At 41.8% G+C, this 22,692-nt stretch overlaps 2 protein-coding genes across 12 annotated transcripts; one reads left to right on the top strand and one right to left on the bottom strand.

Moving 5' to 3' along the window:
* The first annotated feature begins 1,866 nt into the window (after positions 1-1,866).
* Positions 1,867-5,271, top strand: LOC102713705 (5'-nucleotidase SurE). Its single transcript, XM_006646192.3, has 10 exons — positions 1,867-2,311; positions 2,487-2,581; positions 2,681-2,748; positions 2,829-2,872; positions 2,949-3,026; positions 3,138-3,291; positions 4,037-4,189; positions 4,274-4,384; positions 4,599-4,664; positions 4,753-5,271. The coding sequence occupies exons 1-10, from the start codon at positions 2,001-2,003 to the stop codon at positions 4,930-4,932; spliced, it is 1,260 nt and encodes a 419-aa protein (XP_006646255.3). The 5' UTR covers positions 1,867-2,000; the 3' UTR covers positions 4,933-5,271.
* A 1,246-nt stretch (positions 5,272-6,517) lies between these two features.
* LOC102706700 (receptor-like serine/threonine-protein kinase ALE2) lies at positions 6,518-15,353 on the bottom strand. 11 transcript variants are annotated; one of them, XM_015843583.2, is made up of 15 exons: positions 14,777-15,352; positions 13,514-13,645; positions 13,341-13,421; positions 12,622-12,810; positions 11,914-12,018; positions 11,735-11,842; positions 10,642-10,848; positions 10,444-10,563; positions 10,181-10,375; positions 9,591-9,695; positions 9,107-9,478; positions 8,671-8,925; positions 7,868-8,269; positions 7,312-7,549; positions 6,518-7,228 (listed from the first exon to the last, which is right to left on the bottom strand). In XM_015843583.2, exons 1-15 carry the CDS (start codon positions 14,892-14,894, stop codon positions 6,604-6,606), a joined length of 3,252 nt encoding a protein of 1,083 aa, XP_015699069.1. In that variant the 5' UTR covers positions 14,895-15,352; the 3' UTR covers positions 6,518-6,603. The 11 variants fall into 11 exon arrangements, with proteins under 11 accessions (XP_015699069.1, XP_006644599.2, XP_015699080.1 ...); XM_006644536.3 differs by having other exon boundaries at positions 7,312-7,555; positions 14,777-15,351; XM_006644537.3 differs by having other exon boundaries at positions 6,604-7,228; positions 7,312-7,555; positions 13,341-13,406; positions 14,777-15,353.
* Positions 15,354-22,692: the final 7,339 nt, after the last annotated feature.

Raw genomic sequence — 22,692 nt, forward strand, 5'->3', positions numbered from 1 at the left:
CCTTTGCATCAGGTCGCCACAGACACCACAGCACGCGACGGGGTGGATGGCCCACCAGTGTTTGCCTGCCCTTGGCACGACGGCGCCACACCGATCCATCCAGCCAGTCCGCGCTCGGCTAAAATTAGCCTTTTTCCAGTTCCCCCTCCTCGCGCGGGCGGTGGATCCGAATCCGACGAGGCAGGCAAACCGACCGCCGCACTGGCTGCTACCACGGCTCGAGCCTCACATGAGCTCTGAGACGGACGCACATGGGGGGGGGGGGGGGGGGGGGGGGGTGGCAGTGCCGCTGCCGTTCTCCCCACCACGACTGTTGCCTTGGTGTGTCGCGCTAGGCTTGCTAATAGGTTGGATTGAAATAAGTTAAATAGGTTGGTTTTAATTTGAATTGTATTTGGTTAGATGCAAATGGACTATAACTTCAAATGGTCTGGATTGGATTGGGTTACAGAGACAAATGGATTGGTATGTACTGGATTTGGTTAGGTTATTTTAGGTTCTAAATGGATTTAACCCGTGGAGGGTAAATGGATCCTTTGATTAGATAGCTAATAGATAAGATAATAGACATACGTGGGATCCACATATAGAAATTGACCAAAATTTGTACAAAGTTGCTTTTATACATAACAGATCATTCCACTAAATTTTATCAAATTTAATAAACTTTTATAGTGTGAACGCGAGTTTTAAAATTTTAGGTCCGAGTTTATACATATCAAATGGTGTATCTATTTTGCAAGAGTAGGTTGAATCTATTTTAACCAAATGGGTTGGTGTAGGTTAGGCTAAAATCAAAGTTGGATTGGTTTGGATTGAATCCCAATAAAGAATAATTGGTGTGGGTTGGTTTGATAGATTTATTAGTAAAGAAATGGATTAAAGTGAATTTGGATTGGATTACAAATCCAGGCTTAGTCGCAGCAACAGTCTCCCGCGCGCACGGCTCCCGATTATTGTGCTGCGCTCCTCCTCCCGGCTGGCTACGCACCGTACGCACACGATGCGAGACGTGGGGTAGGTGAGGGGAGGGAAGGGGAGGGGAGGGAAGCGACGCCTCCGTTTCGTAGGTGGTGTTTAGATTGAAAATTTTTTTGGGAGAAGCGTCACGTTAAATGTTTAATCGGATGTTAGAAGGGGTTTTCGGACACAAATGAAAAAACGAATTTCATGGCTAGCCTGGAAACCACGAGATGAATCTTTTGAGCATAATTAATCCATCATTAGCACATGTTGGTTACTGTAGCACTTATGACTAATCATGGACTAATTAGGCTTAAAAGATTCGTCTCAAGATTTCTTCTATAACTGTGCAATTAGTTTTTTGGTTCATCTATTATATGTCTAAAAATTCAATGCGATGGTTTTTGGAAAAAAATTTAGGAACTAAATAAGGTGGACGGAGGAACCCTACAGCGTTACACAGCTGGGTCCACTCGCTTAAATGGCCGTGGTCAAGGGAGGATCCCGGTGATCCTGCACCGTACGAGCGTAGTTACGTACTACGTTGTACCAGTACGAGTACACCTCTCACTCACACCACATCGGCGTCCACCGTCACTCCAGCGTCAAAACGGCGACCGTTTCGTTTCGGCCGCTTCGGTTCCAGATTCCACTCCTGCCAGGCCAGCCACAGGGAGTCCCGTGCACACTATTATTTTAGATGATGGTGGATTAGGCACCGGAACGGGCAGGAGAAAACACGGATTGTTGTCACGCTTTGCTGAGGCAGCAGGGAGTGGTTAACTTTTTCCCAAGTATTTGTGCAGGTCAAAACAGAGACCTGCCTCCCTCTACACGTAAAGCGGGCCCGGTCTACAAATCCATTATTAACTGCGCGATGCGCGCCCAGCCCATTTCAGTCCGTTTCCTCTCTCTCTCTCTCTCTATACACCCTCGCGTTCCATTCCACCTCTCCCTTCCTTCGTCCGTACACCTCTCTCTCCTCCCCTCTCTCTCTCTCCTCCACGCCCCCGGCGAGGCGAGGCGAGGCGAGGCCGATGGCCGCGAGCTCCGGGGACGACGCGCCGCGGCCCAATCCGCTCCCGTCCGCCCTCGTGTCCAACCTGCAATCCGTGCTCGCGGCACGCCGACCGCCACCGGCTGCGGATGAACCCGGCGCCGCGGCCGCCGAGACGTCGGCGACAGAGGCGGAGTCTTCGGGGGCTCCTCCCGTGGCCGATGAAGGTCCGGCGAAGCCGGCCGTCCTCCTGACCTGCGCCGGCGGGATCCGGTCGCCGGGTCTCGCGGCTCTCGTCGACGCCCTCGTCGCGGGCGGCCGCTGCGACGTCCACGTATGCGCGCCCGAATCGTATGCCCCCAAATCCGAATGCCCCAATCCTCGATTCCTCCATACGCTATTCTCTTGACCTTGGAAAGTGCCTCGTTTTTGGCTGGATTTGTTGCGAATTCTACCAACTAACTAATCCATTGCCTCTGTGGTCCTAGCGGTAAATACTAATTTGTATTGTTTTCTTGATGTGAAGGGACAAGCCATCTTGCGGCCATTCCATTACCATCCACGAGACCATTGCAGCGACATCGGTGGATTTCACAGGCGCCAAAGCTTTCGAGATATCAGGTGAGTGTTCTCCATCTTCCACGATCCATTTGGGTCGCACTGTTCCTGGGATACAGTAAATGTTTGCGTTTCTTCTCATTGCGATGATTGTTATTGTAGGGACACCAGTGGATTGCGTCTCTTTGGCATTATCTGGGAGGCTGTTCTCTTTTACGGCGCCTGCTTTGGTATTGTGTTTGTTTATTGTGTTTAACAACTTGATTTTCTAATCTTGTGATCATTGAGGATGTTTTCGTTCCTTTTACAGGTGATCAGTGGCATCAATGCTGGGCCAAATTGTGGATATGAGATGTATGACTATTTCAGAAATATTCCATTGATTGTCTGATTTCTATTCTATTCTCTAAATTACTGCAAAATTGTGTAGGTTCCATTCTTCTGCCATTGCTGCTGCAAGGGAGGCCTTACTGTATGATGTTCCTTCGATCACAATATCATTGAATTGGTGGGTGTGCCTTAATGGTGTGAAGTAGTATTCCAAACGCGCTTCATAATTAGAATGATTGGTTCGTGCAATCACATGGGGTAACAATTTGTGCTGGATATGTGCAAGTAGGAAGAAGGATGAAAGCAAAGATACCGACTTCAAGGATGCTGCTTTGGTTTGTCTACCATTGATACATGCTGCCTTGGAAGGCATTGAGAAAGGAACCTTCCTCAGAGGTTGCTTACTAAACATTGGGGTTCCAAGCTCACCAACTACAAACAAGGTTATTCAGCTAATGAAAATCTGAATCTTAAATTCCTTTTTATGGCCAAAATTAGCACCATAGTCCGAAAATCCCATGGCTATAGAAGTAAACTAATCCTTATGCGCTCAAAAACTTGCTTATAAATGCATAGTAGCACAGGACCATGCTATTGCTATAATGCTACAGACTAGAGAAATACATATTTCCTTGAGACTTGAGAGGTTTCCTGAAGGGAAAAGAAACAGGATTCCACCTTATCATAACGGAACATGAGCTGTTTGCTAGTATGTTGTAGGGGCTAAGGTTTTGAATGTAGCGTCTTCCAAATATTCAGTAACATATCACGCATATTTCCTTAGCTTCAAACTGCCCATGAGTTAGGCACTCCTTTTTTGCATGAATATGTGATTGCTGATCTATACAGAATGCTTAGTGCCTTGATCATTCTGGTAGTAGTTACTTTATTGTCTTGCCCACAAGTCCAAAAATATGTATCAAGCCTTATTTTTCTCGTGTATACCAGTTGATGAAAGATGTATATACAGATTCTATGCACATGCAATTATCTGTATAGAAAATAAAATTATTGATGGGAGGAGCAACAGTTTATATTTAGATCATTAAACTGGTGAAGCCATTCCACTTTGGTTTATCTTGTCTTAGATTCTATTCTTTGCGGTGACTGATGGAGAAAAAAATTAGTGCTCATCTAGTTTTTTTAATGTTATAGCCGTTTCTTAATGCATCACTCTCCTGCTGTCAGGGTTTCAAGCTGACAAAGCAAAGTGTATGTTGTCCTGCCCAAAGTTGGCAAGGTGTGTCAGCAAGCAGACCTACGCCTGCTACTCACTTCATGGGCATGCACCAAAGCCTTGGTATTCAGCTTGCACAACTTGGGAAGGATGCATCTGCAGCAGTATGAAGACATGCTTTTCGTTCATAGGAGTTTGACATATCCTTGTTAGCACATTCTCAAATTTGTTTTGGCTTTCATTTACAGGGGGCTGCACGCAGAACTAATGCTCAGCGGAAGATTGTTGAGGTTGAGTCTGTTGCAGCTACAGGGAAACGAGAGGTTCGAGAAGTAGTGAAGAAGCTTTTCCGTGCTGAGGTAAATATATCTTCCAGAGTGTTGATATAGCCTAAAGAGTTATTTCACTTGTTCGATCATGTATAAAACGCACAAACTTTTAGATGGTACCAAATTAGGTCCATATGGTCATGCGGATTGTGAATAGCCTAGAGCCATTTTTTAGCGTTGATTGTTCTTGAGAAACATACATGTTCCTGAGTGCCATTTTCTTCTAATTATATGTTGAATGCAGTTCATCGAAAAGGAGCATGAATGTTTAGATGAGGATATCGATTTGAGAGCTTTGGAGAATGGATTTGTGAGCACTCCTTCCCCCCTCCTTTCTGTGTGCACCATGCACATGAGTGTAAAGTGGCTAACTGTGTACGTCTCTTTACAACCTACAGATATCTGTCACTCCTCTGAATATACATGGGCATGTGGAGCCTGAAACTGGAGTAACTGCTTCAGATTGGCTCTCGGCAGCTGTGGCTCCAGACAAAGCAAAGGAAGATTCTGTAGTTACAGCAGAAGAACAAGATGCTCCAGATGTAGCCGAGGAAAAAGAAGCTCCTTCAGCAACCTAACATCAGACATGTATACACTCTAGCTGTTTTAGTTCTTGGAACGATGCCTTTTCTCTTACCTTTCTTTTTTTTATCGGTTTGATTTGCTGTTAGTCTTTTGCAGTTCATATTTGCCTACTGCAATCTTTATTTTTGTTCATGTTCTCTGATGATTGCCTTTGTTTCTCGTCATGTGAAATGATTTCGTGCTGGAGACCCTACAGTTTGAATGTAAACACGTAGGCGATGGCATCTGCTTGATGAAATACTTCCAGCCACCACCACTGTTTTTTAGTGTGGTTTGTTCCAGTAAATGTTGTATTCAGCATTGGATGGATGAATTGATTTGTTTTTTTTTCATCAGAAAGATTGGCCGACAAAAGTATTATGACCTGGTGTAACCTGAAATACAATCCCAACAATTTAGCGTCGTTTTGACCCAGTACATATGTATCCGGTACCTCATATCCAATGTACCTGACGTGTTTGGGGGCACATGTACTTGATGAGGAAGGCCACTATCAATGTTCCCCTGCCCCTGGTATGGTGCAAGCTGTCAATGAACCATGAGAAAATGATTATGCAAAATTGAACTGGATAGTCTATCCGAGTCTAGGGCACATAAATTTTATTTAAGCGTATCCGCAGGTTGCATTCGCCGCTTATCGCACAGCAACATTATTTTACTCTTACAGTAATACGGTTCGTTGAAAATTCTTAAGTTTGAAACAAGACCTACCTATGCAACTTTGGAATTTTTTTATTTTTTAAACCTTTTTAATAAATAATTTTATTACTAAATCTTAGGAAAAAATATTTTCAGCTTATGAATCTTTTGGTCATACAATTAACATTGATGTGACAAATCAACGCTAACACGCAGAATTTTGGCATGGTAAGCTTGCCTTGCTATTGTCGATGGCTTGGCAGCGTTGTCATGTCACGTCATTGACAATGCCATAGTAAGACTGTCACGTCAACTAGGTTACATGGAAATGACTGCCATAGTAAGACTGTCACGTTAACTAGGTTGTATGGCAGCGTTGCGTTGTCACGCCACTCATACTAACGTGACCAAAACGTTCGTACGGTAAAAATATTTTTCTCTAATGTTTAATAATAAAATTATTTATTAAAATGTTAAAAAATAAAAAAGTTGCAACTTTAGCGGTTTATTCGCAGCTTTGTGAGACCAAGATTATATGTTTATCTGTTTGGCACAGAAGGACCCCATTTCCTTGAGCTGGATGAAAGATGCAAGGCACAAATTGACAAATACCCAAGATTTCACCTGATATTTCACTTACTTGCCTTCCATGGGAAAGGAACTGCTACACTTGGGAGAGGGTACATGAACATTTACAGTTGAAGAACCGGCGTTACTTTCCATTAAAAAAAAGGAACCGGTTCTACACGTCTCTAGTATTGTATCAACACAGACGAGACGAGATGCTGGTACTGCTGCTCAGTGCGCTTCGAAAAAGATGGAGGCAGCAGTATCTATTCAGTTCTTGTCGTCTGTTGCTCCTTGTCCCGGTAGAGGCCGGTAATACTGCTCGGGTGCTCACCACATAGTTCGCCAATCTTCACAGGTATTCACAATAAATATGGAATCTGGCTTACAAAAAGAAGCCAACGTGCATACTTTCAATGTCCACAGCCCCACATCGTAAAAAGAAGCCTGCAAGCTGACTACTCTGAATCTATCCTAAATCTTTGTGTACCACAGTGCTCGCTTGAGCTACCTGTTGATAAGCCTCTCTCCCTATTTTGCCCAGTTCTACCTACCCTAAGAGGACCTGAACTTGAATGTCGTCGAAAAGAACCAGAAGCATCAAGAGTATCATAACGCGATGATGCATTGAACAGCTCAGCCGATAGAACAGGTTCGACGTCCATATCCAGGCTTGCTCTACTTATAATCCCAGAATCCTGAATATGTAAATCTTGGCTGAAACTTCTTGATTCATTGAACTCGCTGCCTTCATCGCATACCAACTTCAAAGCTTGAACAACTTCACCCATAAATGGGCGCTGATCCACCTCAGGCTGAACGCACATGGAAGCAATAGCTGCTACTTTTGCAATGCTGTCAAATGGGATGCTGTTTCCAAGTGATGGATCGATGATGGTTTCCAAGCCATCTCTGCTAGTAAGAAAAGGACAAGCCCATGCAACCAAGTTTTCTTGCCCAGGAGGTCTTAACATATCTACCGGTTTCCTTCCGGTGAGAAGCTCAAGGAGGACAACACCATAGCTGTAGACATCACTCTTTACTAGAAGATGGCCAGTCATCGCGTATTCAGGAGCAACATACCTAACAAGAGTCCAAAATCCTTTTAAGGCGACAATATTAATCAACTATAAATAGTAAGAGAATAATTTCAGCTCAAAACTTACCCGAAAGTTCCCATAACACGAGTTGAAATATGCTCATTCCCCTCACCTTTAGCTGTTCTTGCTAGGCCAAAGTCTGACACCTTGGGGGTGAAGTCATGTTCTAACAGGATGTTACTTGATTTGAAGTCACGATGTATGACACGGGGACTGGAATCTTCATGCAAATAAGCAAGAGCACGTGCAGCACCAAGTGCAATTCTAAGCCTAGCATCCCAATCAAGCGGAGAAGTTCCCTTGTCTGATCCTGCTTGATACAGAACCGTATTAATATACTAGCCATGAAACATTGTCTTTTTTTAAAAAAAAAACATGTTCGCATTTTAAAATATCAACATGATGTAATGGGATTCCTTTTAAAAAAAATATGAAGTTACCATAAAATAGTACGTTCATTTTATGTCTTGGTACACAGTGTTCACATGTGTAACTTTGTTATAAGTTTAAACCGCTGCACTGTACTACAGGGCAAATTTCTTGTCAATAAAGTGTTTAACTTAATGTAAGAAATGATGCCTTAGAAACTGTCGTTATACTGATAAAAGGAATAAAATCTTACCGTGCAAGTGAGATTCCACGCTACCATTTGGAATAAGCTCATATACCAGACACCTGATGTGTTCCTCTGTGCATATACCTATCAACTTAACCAGGTTCCTGTGATGCAGTCGGCTAAGCATCTCAACCTCAGCTAAAAACTCCCGTGTACCTTGTTGGTCATCCCTCTTAAGAATTTTTACAGCAACCCGTTCTCCATCTTCTAGAATACCTTCATAAACACGCCCAAAACCACCTTCACCAATAATTCTGGAGTGGTCAAATCTCTGTGTAGCTCTTTCCATCTCAATCAATGTAAATGTTTTCGCTGTCCCTTTATATGTCACTATGCTTGAGCAGAAAGATGGAGATGCTGAAATAGGTCTGCTTCCTAGCCTGCTCCCAACAACCGCAGAGCCAGGACCTGCATTTCCGATGCAAGCATTGATGGAAGAAAATAATTAAGATCACTTTTAAATCTAATTATAATCCCTTAAGATTTTGCTCAAAGTTGTTCCAAGTATTATCACCACTTGAGCATGAAACATAACTCTTGTTTTTTTTTATTTCAAGGTAATATTTATTTTCAACCATAGAAATACGAAATATAACTTCTCAGCTCTTGCAAGCTAGAAAACAATTTTTTTTACGTGAACTGGTTTTCTATGAAATAATCAAACCATCCTATCAAGGCCTCAACATGCATATAGCCAAGGAAAGGATGACAATGATTGTTTCACTAGACAGCAATTGCCAGTCTTTTTTTGAACATGTGTCCAATAAAGATAAATGCAGCAATAATGTATGAATAGAATGTCTTGTTACCTGCAGGCTTCGGTGGCATAGGTGACTCTTCAGTTAAATGGTTGTGGTTTCTAATCTTGAAATAAATCATCAATGCAGCTCCAAAACATAAAATAAAAGCAAAGACACTTGAAAGAACAATTATGACAATTATGCCCCTGCTTTTTGTTTCTCTGTGGTTTCCCACATCGACAGCAAGTGGATGCAACCTTGGATCATTAACATTGCTAAGACCATTGTTCATTCCAGGAGCTGATGGAGGCGACGGAGGAAGGCCTGTATGAATAAGTGAAAGTTAATATATCAAGACTTCCAGAAAAAAGAAACTATATTAAGTGAATGGTAAACAAATTAATTTTGAATATCTACTCAAATATCAGAAAAACTAATAAGGCATAGGAGATAAAAAAGGGAAAACCTATATAATGGCACGATATAAGTCACAAATAGCTCTTACCTTGGTAGTTAACATATAACACATCATAGTTTCCAAAATGCATATGGTTTATGTTGACCTGCTTGTGCCAAAACCTTTCAAATACTAATAATGCTGTTTCATTGTCAAATTTTGCTCCCGGTGGCACAAGATCAATTAGGACAACTGTTTTCTCTGGGTCCTCAGTTGCAGCATTTGCTCCCATGACACGAACTTGACTCTGTTTCATGAGCACTCCAGATGCAATATCTTGTGCAAGTTCTGATACAAGTGCAAAAAATGTGAACAGTGCTATACCCAAACGAAGCTCGACTTTTATCGGCAACACACAAAGACATGTAGTTCCAGGGAGACTATTGGTCAGAGGATCTTGACAAGTCAGCGCCATGCAATCTAGCAAAGTAGAAAAGATAAATGAATCATAGCTGAGTAGCTTGCATGATAAGATAGAGCTTTTTAAATTGATGAATTTATATACTAAAGATAGTATCCTCAGGTAGCATACATGAACTCGGAGGCGGTGGTGGCAATGATTGGGGTGCTGGTGCCAAGGTCTTGGGCTTTTTAAATGCATGACTATCAGGCGGGTGCGCTGGTGGTAGACCAGGCTCTGCATAGGCATAAATGACATAAAAAAGGTTTCAAACAAATTAAAGTAACATAAAATCCAGAGAGATAAATTAGTTCTTACCCTGTTGCAGTTAACATAGATAGAGAAAGAAGATGAAACTTTGCGTTTAGACCAATTTAATGGGAGGTGGAAATTTGAGGACCTAAATACATGCAAAGGCACAGGTTGCAATGTTGTGTGCCTAACGGGCAGAGGCCGGAGATGTAATGCATTTCCATTATCTAAAAAAATGCACAGGTTGCAGTCTTAAAAATAAGTTCAACTTTGTGGATAAGACGATTAGCAATCGAAGTATAACAGAGACTACTGTTGCAGTCTTGCGTCACTACTTATCAGTGTTCTATTCAATACCATGATAAATGTATGCTAGGACCTGTAGGGGGTGTGGCAGGAGCATTTGCAGAGGTTAGAACAAACGATATAGCATACATGAAAAGGAGAAATTTCAGGAATGTATAACTAACCCGGAGAATTTGAAGGTGATTGGTATTTATGGGGATGGTGTGGTGCATATGCAGGATTTCCCCGTGCATGTCCTTTAGATGGAGGTAAGTCTACAGGTGCAGGTGCTGGACTATGGTGCAAGCTAGAACGTCCGTGCTTCATTGCAGAAGCATTATCAGCTTTATGTGGAGAAGGGCTTATAACAGGAAAGGAACCTGTATCAAAAATTGCCTTAGAGATATGACTAAAATTATTATAAATTATATTTTTACTATCAGCATACCTTTGTGGTGCCTATGATATGCAGGTGGTAAATTGGTGGAATGTTCCTTTGGAGGTGCAGCAACTGGAATGACATGTCCTCCTCTATGGGTACTAGGATAATTTGGCGAATAGGCAGGTCCTGCATGACACAACTTCATGAGTCGTTTTGTTCCCAGTAATAGGTTTGTTATGGTAGTTGTACAGTTGGTGGGGATACCTTTTACACGGCTACTATTAACAGGCAAAGAATGGTGATGCCTTCCTTTTGGAGGTGCCACAGCTGGACCTATATGGGTATTCCCATGTGTATTATTTACAAGTATGAAATGGTGATGCCTTTCTTTCGAAGGTGCTGCAACTGGACCTCCATGGGCTTTCCCATGGTGGAAAGGACGGAATATTGATGGTGGAGACACTTCTGGTCCTGTATATTTCAGTACAAGAAAATGGTAAGCAGATAAAATATGTAATTTTTGTATACAAATGGCTTTCAGAGGCATGCTATGTGGGCATGACTTATTTGCAGGATTTGGAGGGTAAGATCTGATGGGAAGAGGGAAAAGTGGGGGTGAAGTCGTTGGAACTGGAGGAATAGCAAGCCCACATTGTTGGACCTAATTTCAGTGTGAATTGAGGTAATGTTTCAAAAATTATGAATGGGTTTGATGCTTTGGGTATTGACGGATGGAGGCATGGTGACAGTTAAGTAGATGATCCTGCCCATCATAAATAGGATGCACCACTGTAATAATATTGAAAGATTTTCCACCCCCATCTTTTCGCTTCTGCTTCTGCTTATAAGCCAAAATTTAAATTTTTAACCTTAAATTTAGAGTTGATTTTGGGTTTTTTTTATCATACTTTATTTTTTAGCTTTGGCTTTTAGATCGCTAAAAACGCCCCAAATAATTTTATTTACAAATAACTTTTCGTTTGCAAATATGTCAAAGCCAAACGATCACCCCTTCATCTTTTTATCAAGAAGTGCAAAAGTTAACACTAGGAAGTACCTTCAATGGATCATAAAAGAACTATGTTGGAATGCATAAATAGAGATGATAAAATCAAGATGACCTACTTGAGCCCAGTACCATTGGAACAAAAACTTTGTCCCTGTCTCAGGGATATTGAATGGCATAACATGATGCATAGAAGGTTAAGAAGCAGGAATGTTGCCTCTGTTAACATGAACTGGTCAGAAGATAACTGGGTTTGTAAGGGGAGAGCAGTTAGTCTACCTTGTGCTTATTCGCAAAAGCTATTTTAGAAATCTCAAGTAACAAATTTGCAGTAAATTTGGGAGATTGCACCTTTTAGAGGCAAGCTTTTGTGGTTTGGTAAGTTATTTGGAGGTCTGGGAACTGATGTGCCATCATTGTCCCGATTGGATGAGGGGGTGATGGATTCTGGTGGTACAACTGCCATATATGTCAAATGTAGGTTACAGCAAAATCCAGCAAGTTAGACTGCTACAGATCAAGAACTATACCTTCTGGTAGTGGCTTCTTATGGGTGGGTAGTTCTTCTGGAGGTGAAGCCACTGGCACTCTAGATCTGTCCTGGCCTATTTGAGTATGGGATGATGAAGGAGCTGCTGCCATGTGAATGATAGGTTGCAACACATTCTGAGTTAGGTATGCCCTTTCATTAGTTAATAAAGTTTTGTAACAAGTATAGCACTAGATCAAACAATCTTGCGATGGTCATAAATAGATAACTAAATCAAACAATAAACCCTATGCAAGTTATCTTCATGTCTTCATAATGGTTCCGCTTTTGGTCTATGATACTTCCACAGGGGGAACAAGATACTATGTGTATTATACTATACTCTTGGAATTGGTATCCAAAGGTCTTTTATTCCACTATGGGTGACACAGTACCATTTGGCTTAGTGGCTAGAATCTATCTATGTGATTCTATTAATGCCACTCAAATAATAAGGGGAGCTGAAGGTTTGTCCTATCACCTTATATCTCTTTTTTATTTGTACAGCAAACCTATTAGTTGTATGCCTTACGGAAGAGGCCAGAGATGCAAAATCATTTCCATTGTCTAGAAAGATAACGGAGTTGGCTATGTTGGTTGGTTGCCAATACAAGGCAAGATGGGGAGCTTGAGATTCTGATCAATACCATGAAATTAGAGAAAATGTACAAACAGTGAAGAACATAAGGCAGATCCAGAGAGATCTTACGCCAGGACGGCTGTTGAGAAAAAGGTGCGGCAACTGGTGTGTTCGCAGAAATTGTAGGACGTGGCAAATGTGGCTGGACTGGAAAAGATGGTGAAGCTGCAGGCACTTGTTCATGAACATGAAGATATGGAACTTCATTGCCAGTTTGAATACTTGGAGAAATCATATGTGAAGGCGGGGTACCTTGGCCTGTGAATAAGCAAAAAGGTTTCATCATTTCAACCTAGATTGGACAGTAACACTGATGCAGAAGCCTGGTACACAGGGTTTGGTTGCAGCGGCGTGTCAGAGATTAGAGCAGATGACAAGGGAGTATTTTACCCAGGAACATGTGTGGTGGTCTAGTACGAGGATTGATGCTCTTTCACTCGTACTAAACTCTTTAGTGGGCGTGTGAGTGTTTAGCTGTGTGTATTTTAGTTATGCAGAGGCCGTGAGTGTTCACAGTATGGTTCTATTAGCTTGATGTAATCCTCTGAGTTCAATAAAAACTTCCATTATCTTAAAAACAGAAACTCTCGACAGATGGGGATATTTCTCAGACTGGAGACTGATAAAAATGAGCAGGGGCATTATGTTTCATTGCAGACAGCACAGTTTGCTCAGTGAGATAGCCCAGCCGCGTAAAGTAACCGACTAGGATAGTATACACCACTTTTAGGCAAAACCAATGTAACAAGTTTGCTCAACATAATTTGAAGAAATAACACAAACTGTACCTCTGTGGCTGATCACTGGGCTTGGTGCATATTGTTCCTGCTGTATATTAACACGTCTGCTAGTTGCTGCAGGTGGTTTTACTGTTAAGGGGCGGTTGAATATAGTTTAGAATACATGACACAATAAACAAAGACGGAAGCATCTCCCGGTATAGGACCGTATACTTACAGACCTAAACTTTCAATTCTTGGGGATTGCAACTGTGACGGATGAAGTACAACATTCAAGTTATCTGGTGGATGTCCGCTTGTTATGGAAAGAAGAACTTTCCGAGCAAAGGCAGGTGCGTGATATTGCTTCAAACCTTTGAAAACAAAATAAGAAAACAGAATAGTTAACGATTTATCAGCATAGCAAGCCATAATCCAGAAACCAAAATACAATAGAACAAAATGGGTTGTGTTTGGAACTTAAATGGCAATACAAAAACAGCAAGAACTTTGTTCATGGATGAAAATATAAGAATGAATTGCTAACAAGATAATACAACCAGCCAACAATAATTAGTTATGGTCGTGATCACTGTATTTTTGGGTTAAAAATTAAAACATTATCAATTCACATGTACGGTAATATGCATAGTTGGATACTATCTTTTCCTGAGCCTCATATACTGCTACGCCGACTTCCTTAAACCCCTGATCCATACTCAAACTCGAATTATAGTGAGTGGTTGCCTGCCAAATCACGAGATCCCATTTTCTAGCTACAACATATATTTATCTGAAATTTGTGTTCTAAAATCGTCCATTTGAAACTGCATTGTCTTTGTGATCCTACACTATGCGCTTCTGAAAAGTAAGCTTCAGCAGTCTATTTTGCGGCTAAACACTATACGCCAACGAAATCAAAAAGTTATGACGAAAGAGCAATTTTAACATTTTTACCTCAAGATGTTAAACTTTTGAGTATAAATTTTGGTATCTAGAGAGACTTTTTCAAGGATGATAAAAATGCCCATGACAAAATGGACGTAACACTCACCCCTGCCCCAAATTTTAGGTGCACACAGAATTTAGATCGGTATTTCTAATTTGGACGTGTCCTCTTTTTCCTTCTACTTCGCTTAGGAGGGTAAATGACTTTCAGGGGGAGACACTCAAACCCTGCTATATTCTGGGATCATAGCAGATGTTACGTTCAAGGCAACCACCAAATCACAAACAACACCCTAAACATCAATCCTCCATCCAATTAGATGAATCAGAGGCCTAACCAATGATACATATAATTGCCATGCTAAGTACATGCACATTAGTTTCACCTCCACAGCAAAACAAATCAGAACTAAGAATAGTACGAAACAACCGCTGTAGGCTCGAGTTCTGGCAGCTCAAACAGCATTCAGGATCAGACCTGAATGATCCTGGCCAAACTAGACGAACAAGGAAGCCCCCAAGACTCCCACAGAAGCACACCACAGAACTGCACATACCTCCAGCGCCCCGGATCACGAGCGCGCAGACGACCAAGCTGGCGGCGAGTACAACAAGCACACAGCCACCACCACCCCACGCGTCTCCTGTTCGTCCTCCTCCTCCCTGCCGCCCCATCTCCTGGCCTCCCTTCCCCCACCTCACAGCCCAGCGGCAGAGCTCGGGGATTCGCCACGATCACATCTCCGTCGGCACTCCGCCCGTCCAACGACACGGCGCGGCCGCGGAAAGCGGACGGGTGGATGGAGGTGGCGGCGCGCGACGCACGGCGCGGCGGCGACTAGTAAACGGAACGTGTGGAAGCGAGCATGAAGCCAACAGCACTAGTCAGGCTCAAGGCAGGCAGAATCCTACCAGTTTTGACAAAGAGGAAGAGAGAGAGAGAGGCAAAAAAATCCCAAAAAATCGCGGAGGCGGAGGCGCGGTGCCGACGAAACCGAACGGGCTCCGCCGCGCCGCGATCCGCGCGCACAAAAACCGGCAGCGCGGGCGCAAGCGATTCGCTGTCGTCTCCCGCGCGGTCGCGAGGGAAACTGTTGGTTTATTATTTTTTCGGCGAGGCTTAGTTTCGCGTCAGGCGGGAGAGACCACACAGACGAGAGAGAGGGGGGGGGGGGGGGGGGGGGAAGAGAAAGAAGTGAGCCGGTGACGCGGGTGGCTGGAGGACGACGAGGAGAGAGGGCGTCGTGCTGTGGTGGACTTGTGCGGGTAGTAGTGGTGACGACGGCGAGAGGTTTCGGTTTCCGGTTGATGGTGTTGGGAGGGCAGCGGCGCGTGAGTGAGAGAGGTTTGTTGTTGTTCGGTAGGGTCGCAAGCAAAGTTAGGTGGGAGCACTGCCAGACCAGGCCAGCCGAGGCCACTGGTGGTGGTGGCCGCGTGGGGGTGGGGCTTCCTTTTCTGTCCTTTTTGGAGACAGCAGCAATCAGTGAGATTATTATGGCCCCGGAGCTAGTTTGCTCTACTATAGCTTAGCCAGCGGCAATCATCCCAGCAGAAACAATGGTCGCTTGCTATTTGACCGACGTTTGTACTACACGGTATAAACCCTGTTAAATTTAAGCATGTACTCCGTATTAGCTTATGGAGTTTGGACAAGGATTTGTCGTACCTAAAACTTCTAGCTTACTGTTTGTAGTCACGCCTCTCACAGTGCCAGAAATGAGCTAAAATTGATTAATCAATTACTAGCATTTCTTTAAACTTATCAAGACTATGGTGTCTCCAGGAAGTAAGGTCTGCTTGCCTACTTCCCTGTACAAATGTAGTACTTTTTTAGTTTTGTGGATATTATTTTTTGGACATTTTCCATGTACAGTGTACAAAAGAGAGCAGGGCATGTGGCTTAAGTGACTGCACTTCTCTCCAAAGGTCGGTGTGTGGGTTGAAATATACTTGAACTAGCTATTTTCTCATCAGTTTTGTTTCTTATGGCACGTAGATATAGTAGTAAATGACACCAATATGGTATCTACGGATTGAACGCTCATGGCATGCTTAACACGTACAAGTCAAATGAGAAGTGATGTTTGTTAACAGATTCACCAATATTTGATTCATGCATAGTATGTTTCACTTGGTAAATATTTTTATCACTCGGTTATCAATCGCTTTCTTATACATTATCTAAATAGTCATTATATATATTTAAAAATGATAAGATATATTAATATGAAATATATCAATCTACAAATAAGTAAATTAAATTTTGACTTAATAAAAATAGCAAATTTAACTTTTGAATTTGCTATATTAGTTTCAATTTAGTGTGTTTTTGTTACAACTTGTAGGATTAAATTTTAAACTTGCATGCTTATGAAGTGATATATCTTATATTAATTTATGTTACATGTTTTTTCAAACCTTCTGATAACTATTTAAATAAGATACAAGAAAAATGCGGATATTTACACCAGCGATGAAAATCCATATCTGTTTCAATTTGCGAATCCCAATAACTAGAAAAACAAAAAAGATCTGCACTATCTTTAAAGAAAAGATCTGCACTAGGCTGGAGGTACGTCGTTGGCTACTCTCTCAATTTTATTCCCATTGGTTCAAACCAACATGTTCAACTCTGGACTCTAGTGTTCGTTTCTTTGGATTTACTGGAAAAAAATCAAACGACATATCTACAAATAAAAATAATTTGTAAAGAAAATTTTTGTGTATATGTTCTTATTAATTTAAAAATAAGAATAAAAATAAACCGTGGTGAAAAAATCATAAAATCAACCTGCAGGAAAGATAAGGTTGTTATTGTCTCCTCATTCGATTAGAGATGACCATACGAGTATGCAATTACCTTTAACATCTACGACAAGAGGACTCCAATCATTGTGCACATTGGAAACATAAGGCTAAGATACACATATGAGAAAAGTAATGAAAGTATGAAACATTAGGGAATTCCATACGGTCATTGCTTCCCAGATAAACTTCCTTAAAAGACCGGTCATAGTGTACACTGTTTTCAATTTTCAGACAAGATGTGCATTCTAAGCTACACGCGGCATTATAAAAGGTGGCTAAAAGCAATAATCATGATTTGGAATTGTCCGATGTACGTTCTCGATCGATCATCGATCAGAGCTGGCAATTCACAATTAAAAAAATCGTCCACGGTTTAATGTCACGCACTCACGCTGCGCCCAGCGTGAGATCATCATTTGCTGTAATGCTCCACACAGAACGGGAGGGAGATAAAAAGGCCACATATTGTGGTGCCATGTGTTGAGCATTTTGAAAAAAAAAACAAAAGCAGAACTAATGACAAGAACGAATCAGTGGTAATGTAGTCCCACTAACTAAAGATTATCTATTTTTCTCCTTCCTTTCTCAGTAGGGCAACCAAGAAGAGAAAGCGAACCAGTGATGAAGTGTCTTACGTGTTCCTGATGCATTGCCTTTGATGGCAACCAGACAAGCCACCGTTTGGACCTTTAAATTATTCGTGCATTCTGTTAAAGCAGTATGGTGAAAGTACTTGTAAAATTTGAATTTTCAGACTTAAAGTTAGGGTTGGTTTTTATGTTTTTTATTGTATTTTATTTTGCGGCTTTGACTTTTAGATCGCTATGAACAAGTCTATAAATTTTTTTCAATTATTTTTTAAAAATATATCGCTTTTTTACTCATAAAAAAGCAAACAGATAACACCTACAGTGTCCATGTTCCAGCAAGGGTAAAGCATTTCCGATACTACCCTCTCCATTTTTATACCTGACGTCTTTTCTTTAAAAATCTATTTCATCATTTCTTTTATTTAATTCTTTTTGCAAATATGTAAAATTATAAGTTCAGTATAATGCACCTTCGACAATAATACAAATCATCACACAATAATTATTAACTATGTAAATTTTTTAAATAAGGAATGATCAAACATTGATAAAAAATAAACCGCCTCAAATAAAAGAAAATCGAAGGCAATATTTATTTTTTGCTAACACTCTACTCCATTGTTCTGAATTAATCGTAGTTGAGTAGTACTGTGCAGAAATCCAGTATGTCCGGGTGAAATTTCGCAACATCAGCTGACATATACAGTCCTTCTTTTTTTGTTTTTGCTTATATTTTTCACCGAAATTTATTTTCTAATCTTAACTTTTCATATCGCTTTGAAATATATATATATATATAAGTTTTTATTTATTTATTTAAATATATCGTCTGTTTTTTAATAAAAAGGTCAACCAATTACCCCTGTAGTTTATGTATACCTCAATCATACGATGACAGTTATGAATGCAGGTCTACTGTAAAATAAAACTTAATTTATTTAATTGAATTAGAGCTAAGGTTTTCCGCAGGTTAACCTCCCCTCGTCCCAATTGACAGTAAGCAGGTGCTTTCACAAGGACAGGTTGGGGTTGGATGTATACGTAGAACGAGAAAAATTATTAACATGTGATTAATTAAATATTAGTTATTCTAAACTTATCTAATTTTTAAATAATTTATATATATATTTTTAGCAAAAAATCTATTATTTAGCAGTTTAGAGAGCGTGCCTCCAAAAAAGAGAGAGATTAATTGCGACCGTGCCCAACATCTACTGGACTCGGTATGCCCTATGCCGTATTTCATAAACACGGTGCACGACCCCGTTTATGATCAATCTCAGAGCAACAACACACCACCGGTCACTCACGTTTGGACCGCCATTATTCTTCATCGTTTCCTCTTTAACCTTGATGGACCATGCAGGGGTAACATGCCAAACCATATAAACCAATGTGATCACGAACGATCCTAGGTGTATATATATATGCGGCTGATTACTATCCAACCGAATCATCGATCAACGGAAAGGACATATATAACAGTCAGCCAAGGACTCTGCTGTTAGGTACGTGAGACGTACGTGCAGTACCGGTGGTATACACAAAGGCAGACAATCGTCATTCAACCGTACACGGTCACCAGCGAAGCAATCAGGGAAGCGAATGCTACTAGCAGATAAACGGGCAGTAAGGGCATCCTGACGCCGCTAAGGGCATTGATCTTACTGTCCATATATTAGTGAAGTAAAGTAACGTCGCATCGATACTTTAGATGACCGTGAATAAGGGTGGAAACGGCTCTGCTATTGAGAGCTTGGTCAAGAATAAGTTTGGCTTGGCTCGGCTTGATAAAGAAAATGGGAAAAAAAGACAGTTCTGCTTGGGTTGTTTCAGAGCTCTAACCAGTTTGGTCTGGGATGCCGACGACGTGGGAGGCATCGAGATCGAGCGACACTAGGGAGGGAGGCCAGAGCCAGCGCAGCTGCACAGGGGAGGCAGGCAGCGTCGCGGCGGCCGGCAACTACTCTCGCCACCCAGTCTCGCTGTCTCGGTCTCAGTGTGACGGTGGTTGTGGCCGCGTGGAAAGCTAGAAAAAGGAGAGGATTTTCTATTGTGCGAGTGCATAATAGGTTAGAGTTTTTCGATTTCTCATAAGCAAAAACAATTTGTTAATGAGCTATATCAATTTTTCCATAACTCGACAAACCTAACGAGCGGCTTACGCGGCTTGATTTGCAAATGAGCTATGAAGGCAACTTGGGCTTGGCTTGTTTAGTTTTCAAGCCAAGCCGAGCTTCACGAGCCTGAACTTTATGTCCACCCCTAACTGGCCAGCTGTGATGAATCCCAGATAAACCAGAAGACATATGCTAGGCACACAAAGCTGACAATGCATGGGGCATCCCACAGACAGCTAAAACACATAGCCCAACGCTAATTCTACCTCAAGGCGTATGCGATCACTTGTACCCTTGTAGAAATACGAACGCCCTTGCAGGAGCCAATTTCTCTCAACTTTGGATCTGATCTGGATAGATAACAGATTAACGGCAAACACAACTACACAAGCCTTCACTCCTCCTCGCCCTGCTTGCCCTTTGTCCCTTCCTTTTCAAAGCACTCACTGCACTGTGCAAAAGTGCAAGCGTCCATAAATTAAACTTCAAATCACCAACTTCCATACTACTCTCCGTACGATTAAAAAAATATATTTTTGTTATAAATAGTGTTTAACCATTCGTATCATTTAAAAATTTTGTAATTATATTTTTATTGTTATTAGATGGTACATGTGACTATTAAAAAATAAAATAAATGGTATACATGGATATCCAAATACAGTTAAATAGGAGCTGAGTTATTACCGATATCCCTCTCCCAATTGCTCGTACTAATGTAGGCATAGCTGTCACTCTGTCAATCACTATACATATACTTCATGCTTGCAGTTGCACGTTCAATGTTCAGTCACTGCATTACCCATTCCATCTGGTTGGAGTAATTACCTGTTCTTTTGGGCTTTTTTATTTGACATATTTAAATTTTTAATATAACTGTTTGTTTTATCTGATTTATTTTAAAATATACAAAATTATAAACAGGGTATAAAGTGATTTTAATAATAGATCAAGTCATAACAAAATAATTAATAATTATATAATTTTTATGAATAAACAAATAATCAAACATAGATTAAATGATATCAATTAAAAATGGAAGGTGTACGGCGACAAAAGTAGCAAACTGCAATTAACCATCCAAAGCCATCGGTATGACCAGAAACTGTGTGTAGTCTAGTTGGCTGAGAAACAAAGTGATTGTTTGGTTTATTTAGAACAAAAGTTAAACGGAATATTTTTAAATAAAAAATATTTTTAAATAAAAAATTCTTATACGTGTTTTTGGTAATCCAAGACCGAAAAATAAATGATAAAAAAAACTTATGAATATACTCTAAATTTAAAAAAATATAAATTTGACTTACACACAAAGAAGTGGCTGCACAACGGACACTGGCGAACCACACTAGCCGACGAGAGAAGCGATGGAGTTCAATTTTGTTGTTGTTTCCACCACCAACGCTAGGTTCTTTCGACAGAAGAATAAAAATTATTTAATTATTTGATAGCTATTTAATAATATAAATAATAAAATTAATTATTGTACATGGTTAATTAAAAATCTAATTGAAAAACTAAGATGATCAACTTCTATATAAAATTCTTTTACACGAAATATATCGTTTAATGATGTGAAAAGGCACGCTTAAAATAAGAAAAAAAGTGATAGTAATACATCCCAAGTGATCGACGACTCAACGGGCACCGAGCTAGCAAGCGAGAGCGACCCGTCCGATCGACCGCTTTGCGTAGGCACGGACAGGATAAATATACAGGGTAAGCGGCGCCGCGTGCTTTTGACTTGCGAGAGACACCGAGAGTTGGAGACGCATGTCACGGCAAGGTAGGCGCGACGACACCTTCCGGTATGCAACGGCACGGACGAACGGTACGTCAGGTGGCTGGTTTCACCGGTGGCTTGCGGAAGTTAGGAACGGTTTGACGGACGGCGAAAGTGGGCGGCGGGGGAGAGTGATTGCAGGAGATAAAGCTCATATCGCGGTTAAGATCGGGAATTCGGTCCGCTTTTGGTTCGGTCCAATGAATTCTCCCCTTTGCCGACTTCACTTTCACCCCCCCCAATTCTTGCTGCAGCTCTGCAAGTGGTCGATCGAGCGGCTCAAGTGGAGATGCCATGCTTGTTATTCCCTACTCCACCAGTCGTCAACAGAGGGGATCAAATTAGAGAAAAGAGCGTGGAAAATATTGAATAGTGAGAGAAATCTATTATATTTTGTTGTATATTGTACTGACCCTCATGGGTATATTTATAGGGTATATAGAAGATAGAAAATTAGAGTACAAGATAAATATTCTATCGTTTATCTCTAAAATTTTATCTTTATCTCTAAAATTTTCATTGAATTCTGTTATCTCTAACCGCATGTATTCATATCTCTCTAACAAAGAGAGAGAAGTGTCACGCATGCACACGCTCATAGGCTCGAGCTCACAGCTGCTTTCATTCGTAGGAGCATTTTGGAGCCCTAGGCTTCAAGATCTACGAATCGCTCGTCCGAAAGTCACGCCCTCGCATGCTGATGCCGTAGCTACCCAAGGTGGCAGGGAGAGGGTCCTGTTCCTGTTTATACCATGTGATACATTAGCGGATGCGTCGCGACACAGTAGTTGCTGGTGGACGAGGACAGCATGGTGGTCGCGGTCGCGGTCGCTGTCGGCGACGACGACGTGACGCTGCGAGTCTGCGTCTCCGCGACCCACCCAACCGCCGGCTATCCCATCATCGATCCACCGACCGGATCGCCCGCCCGCAGGTGCGCGTGGGCCGCGGCGCGCGCGGCTCGGATGCTGCGCGAGAGCAGCGGATGTTAGCGGAAGTTCATGCCGTGCTCCGATGCGATCCTGGGCGCATCGCATGGGCGCATGTGCGTCACGCGCTGCCTGGCGCGTCAGGCCGCGGGACCCCAGCGCCACGGTGCCCGGCTGCTCTTCTGCTGCTAGCCTATTCGTCACCACGCGGCCCCGATGTTTCAAAGTCTGGACGTTATTTTA

This window comes from Oryza brachyantha, chromosome 1 (genome assembly GCF_000231095.2).
Source record: "Oryza brachyantha chromosome 1, ObraRS2, whole genome shotgun sequence".
Classification (NCBI taxonomy): Eukaryota; Viridiplantae; Streptophyta; class Magnoliopsida; order Poales; family Poaceae; genus Oryza; species Oryza brachyantha.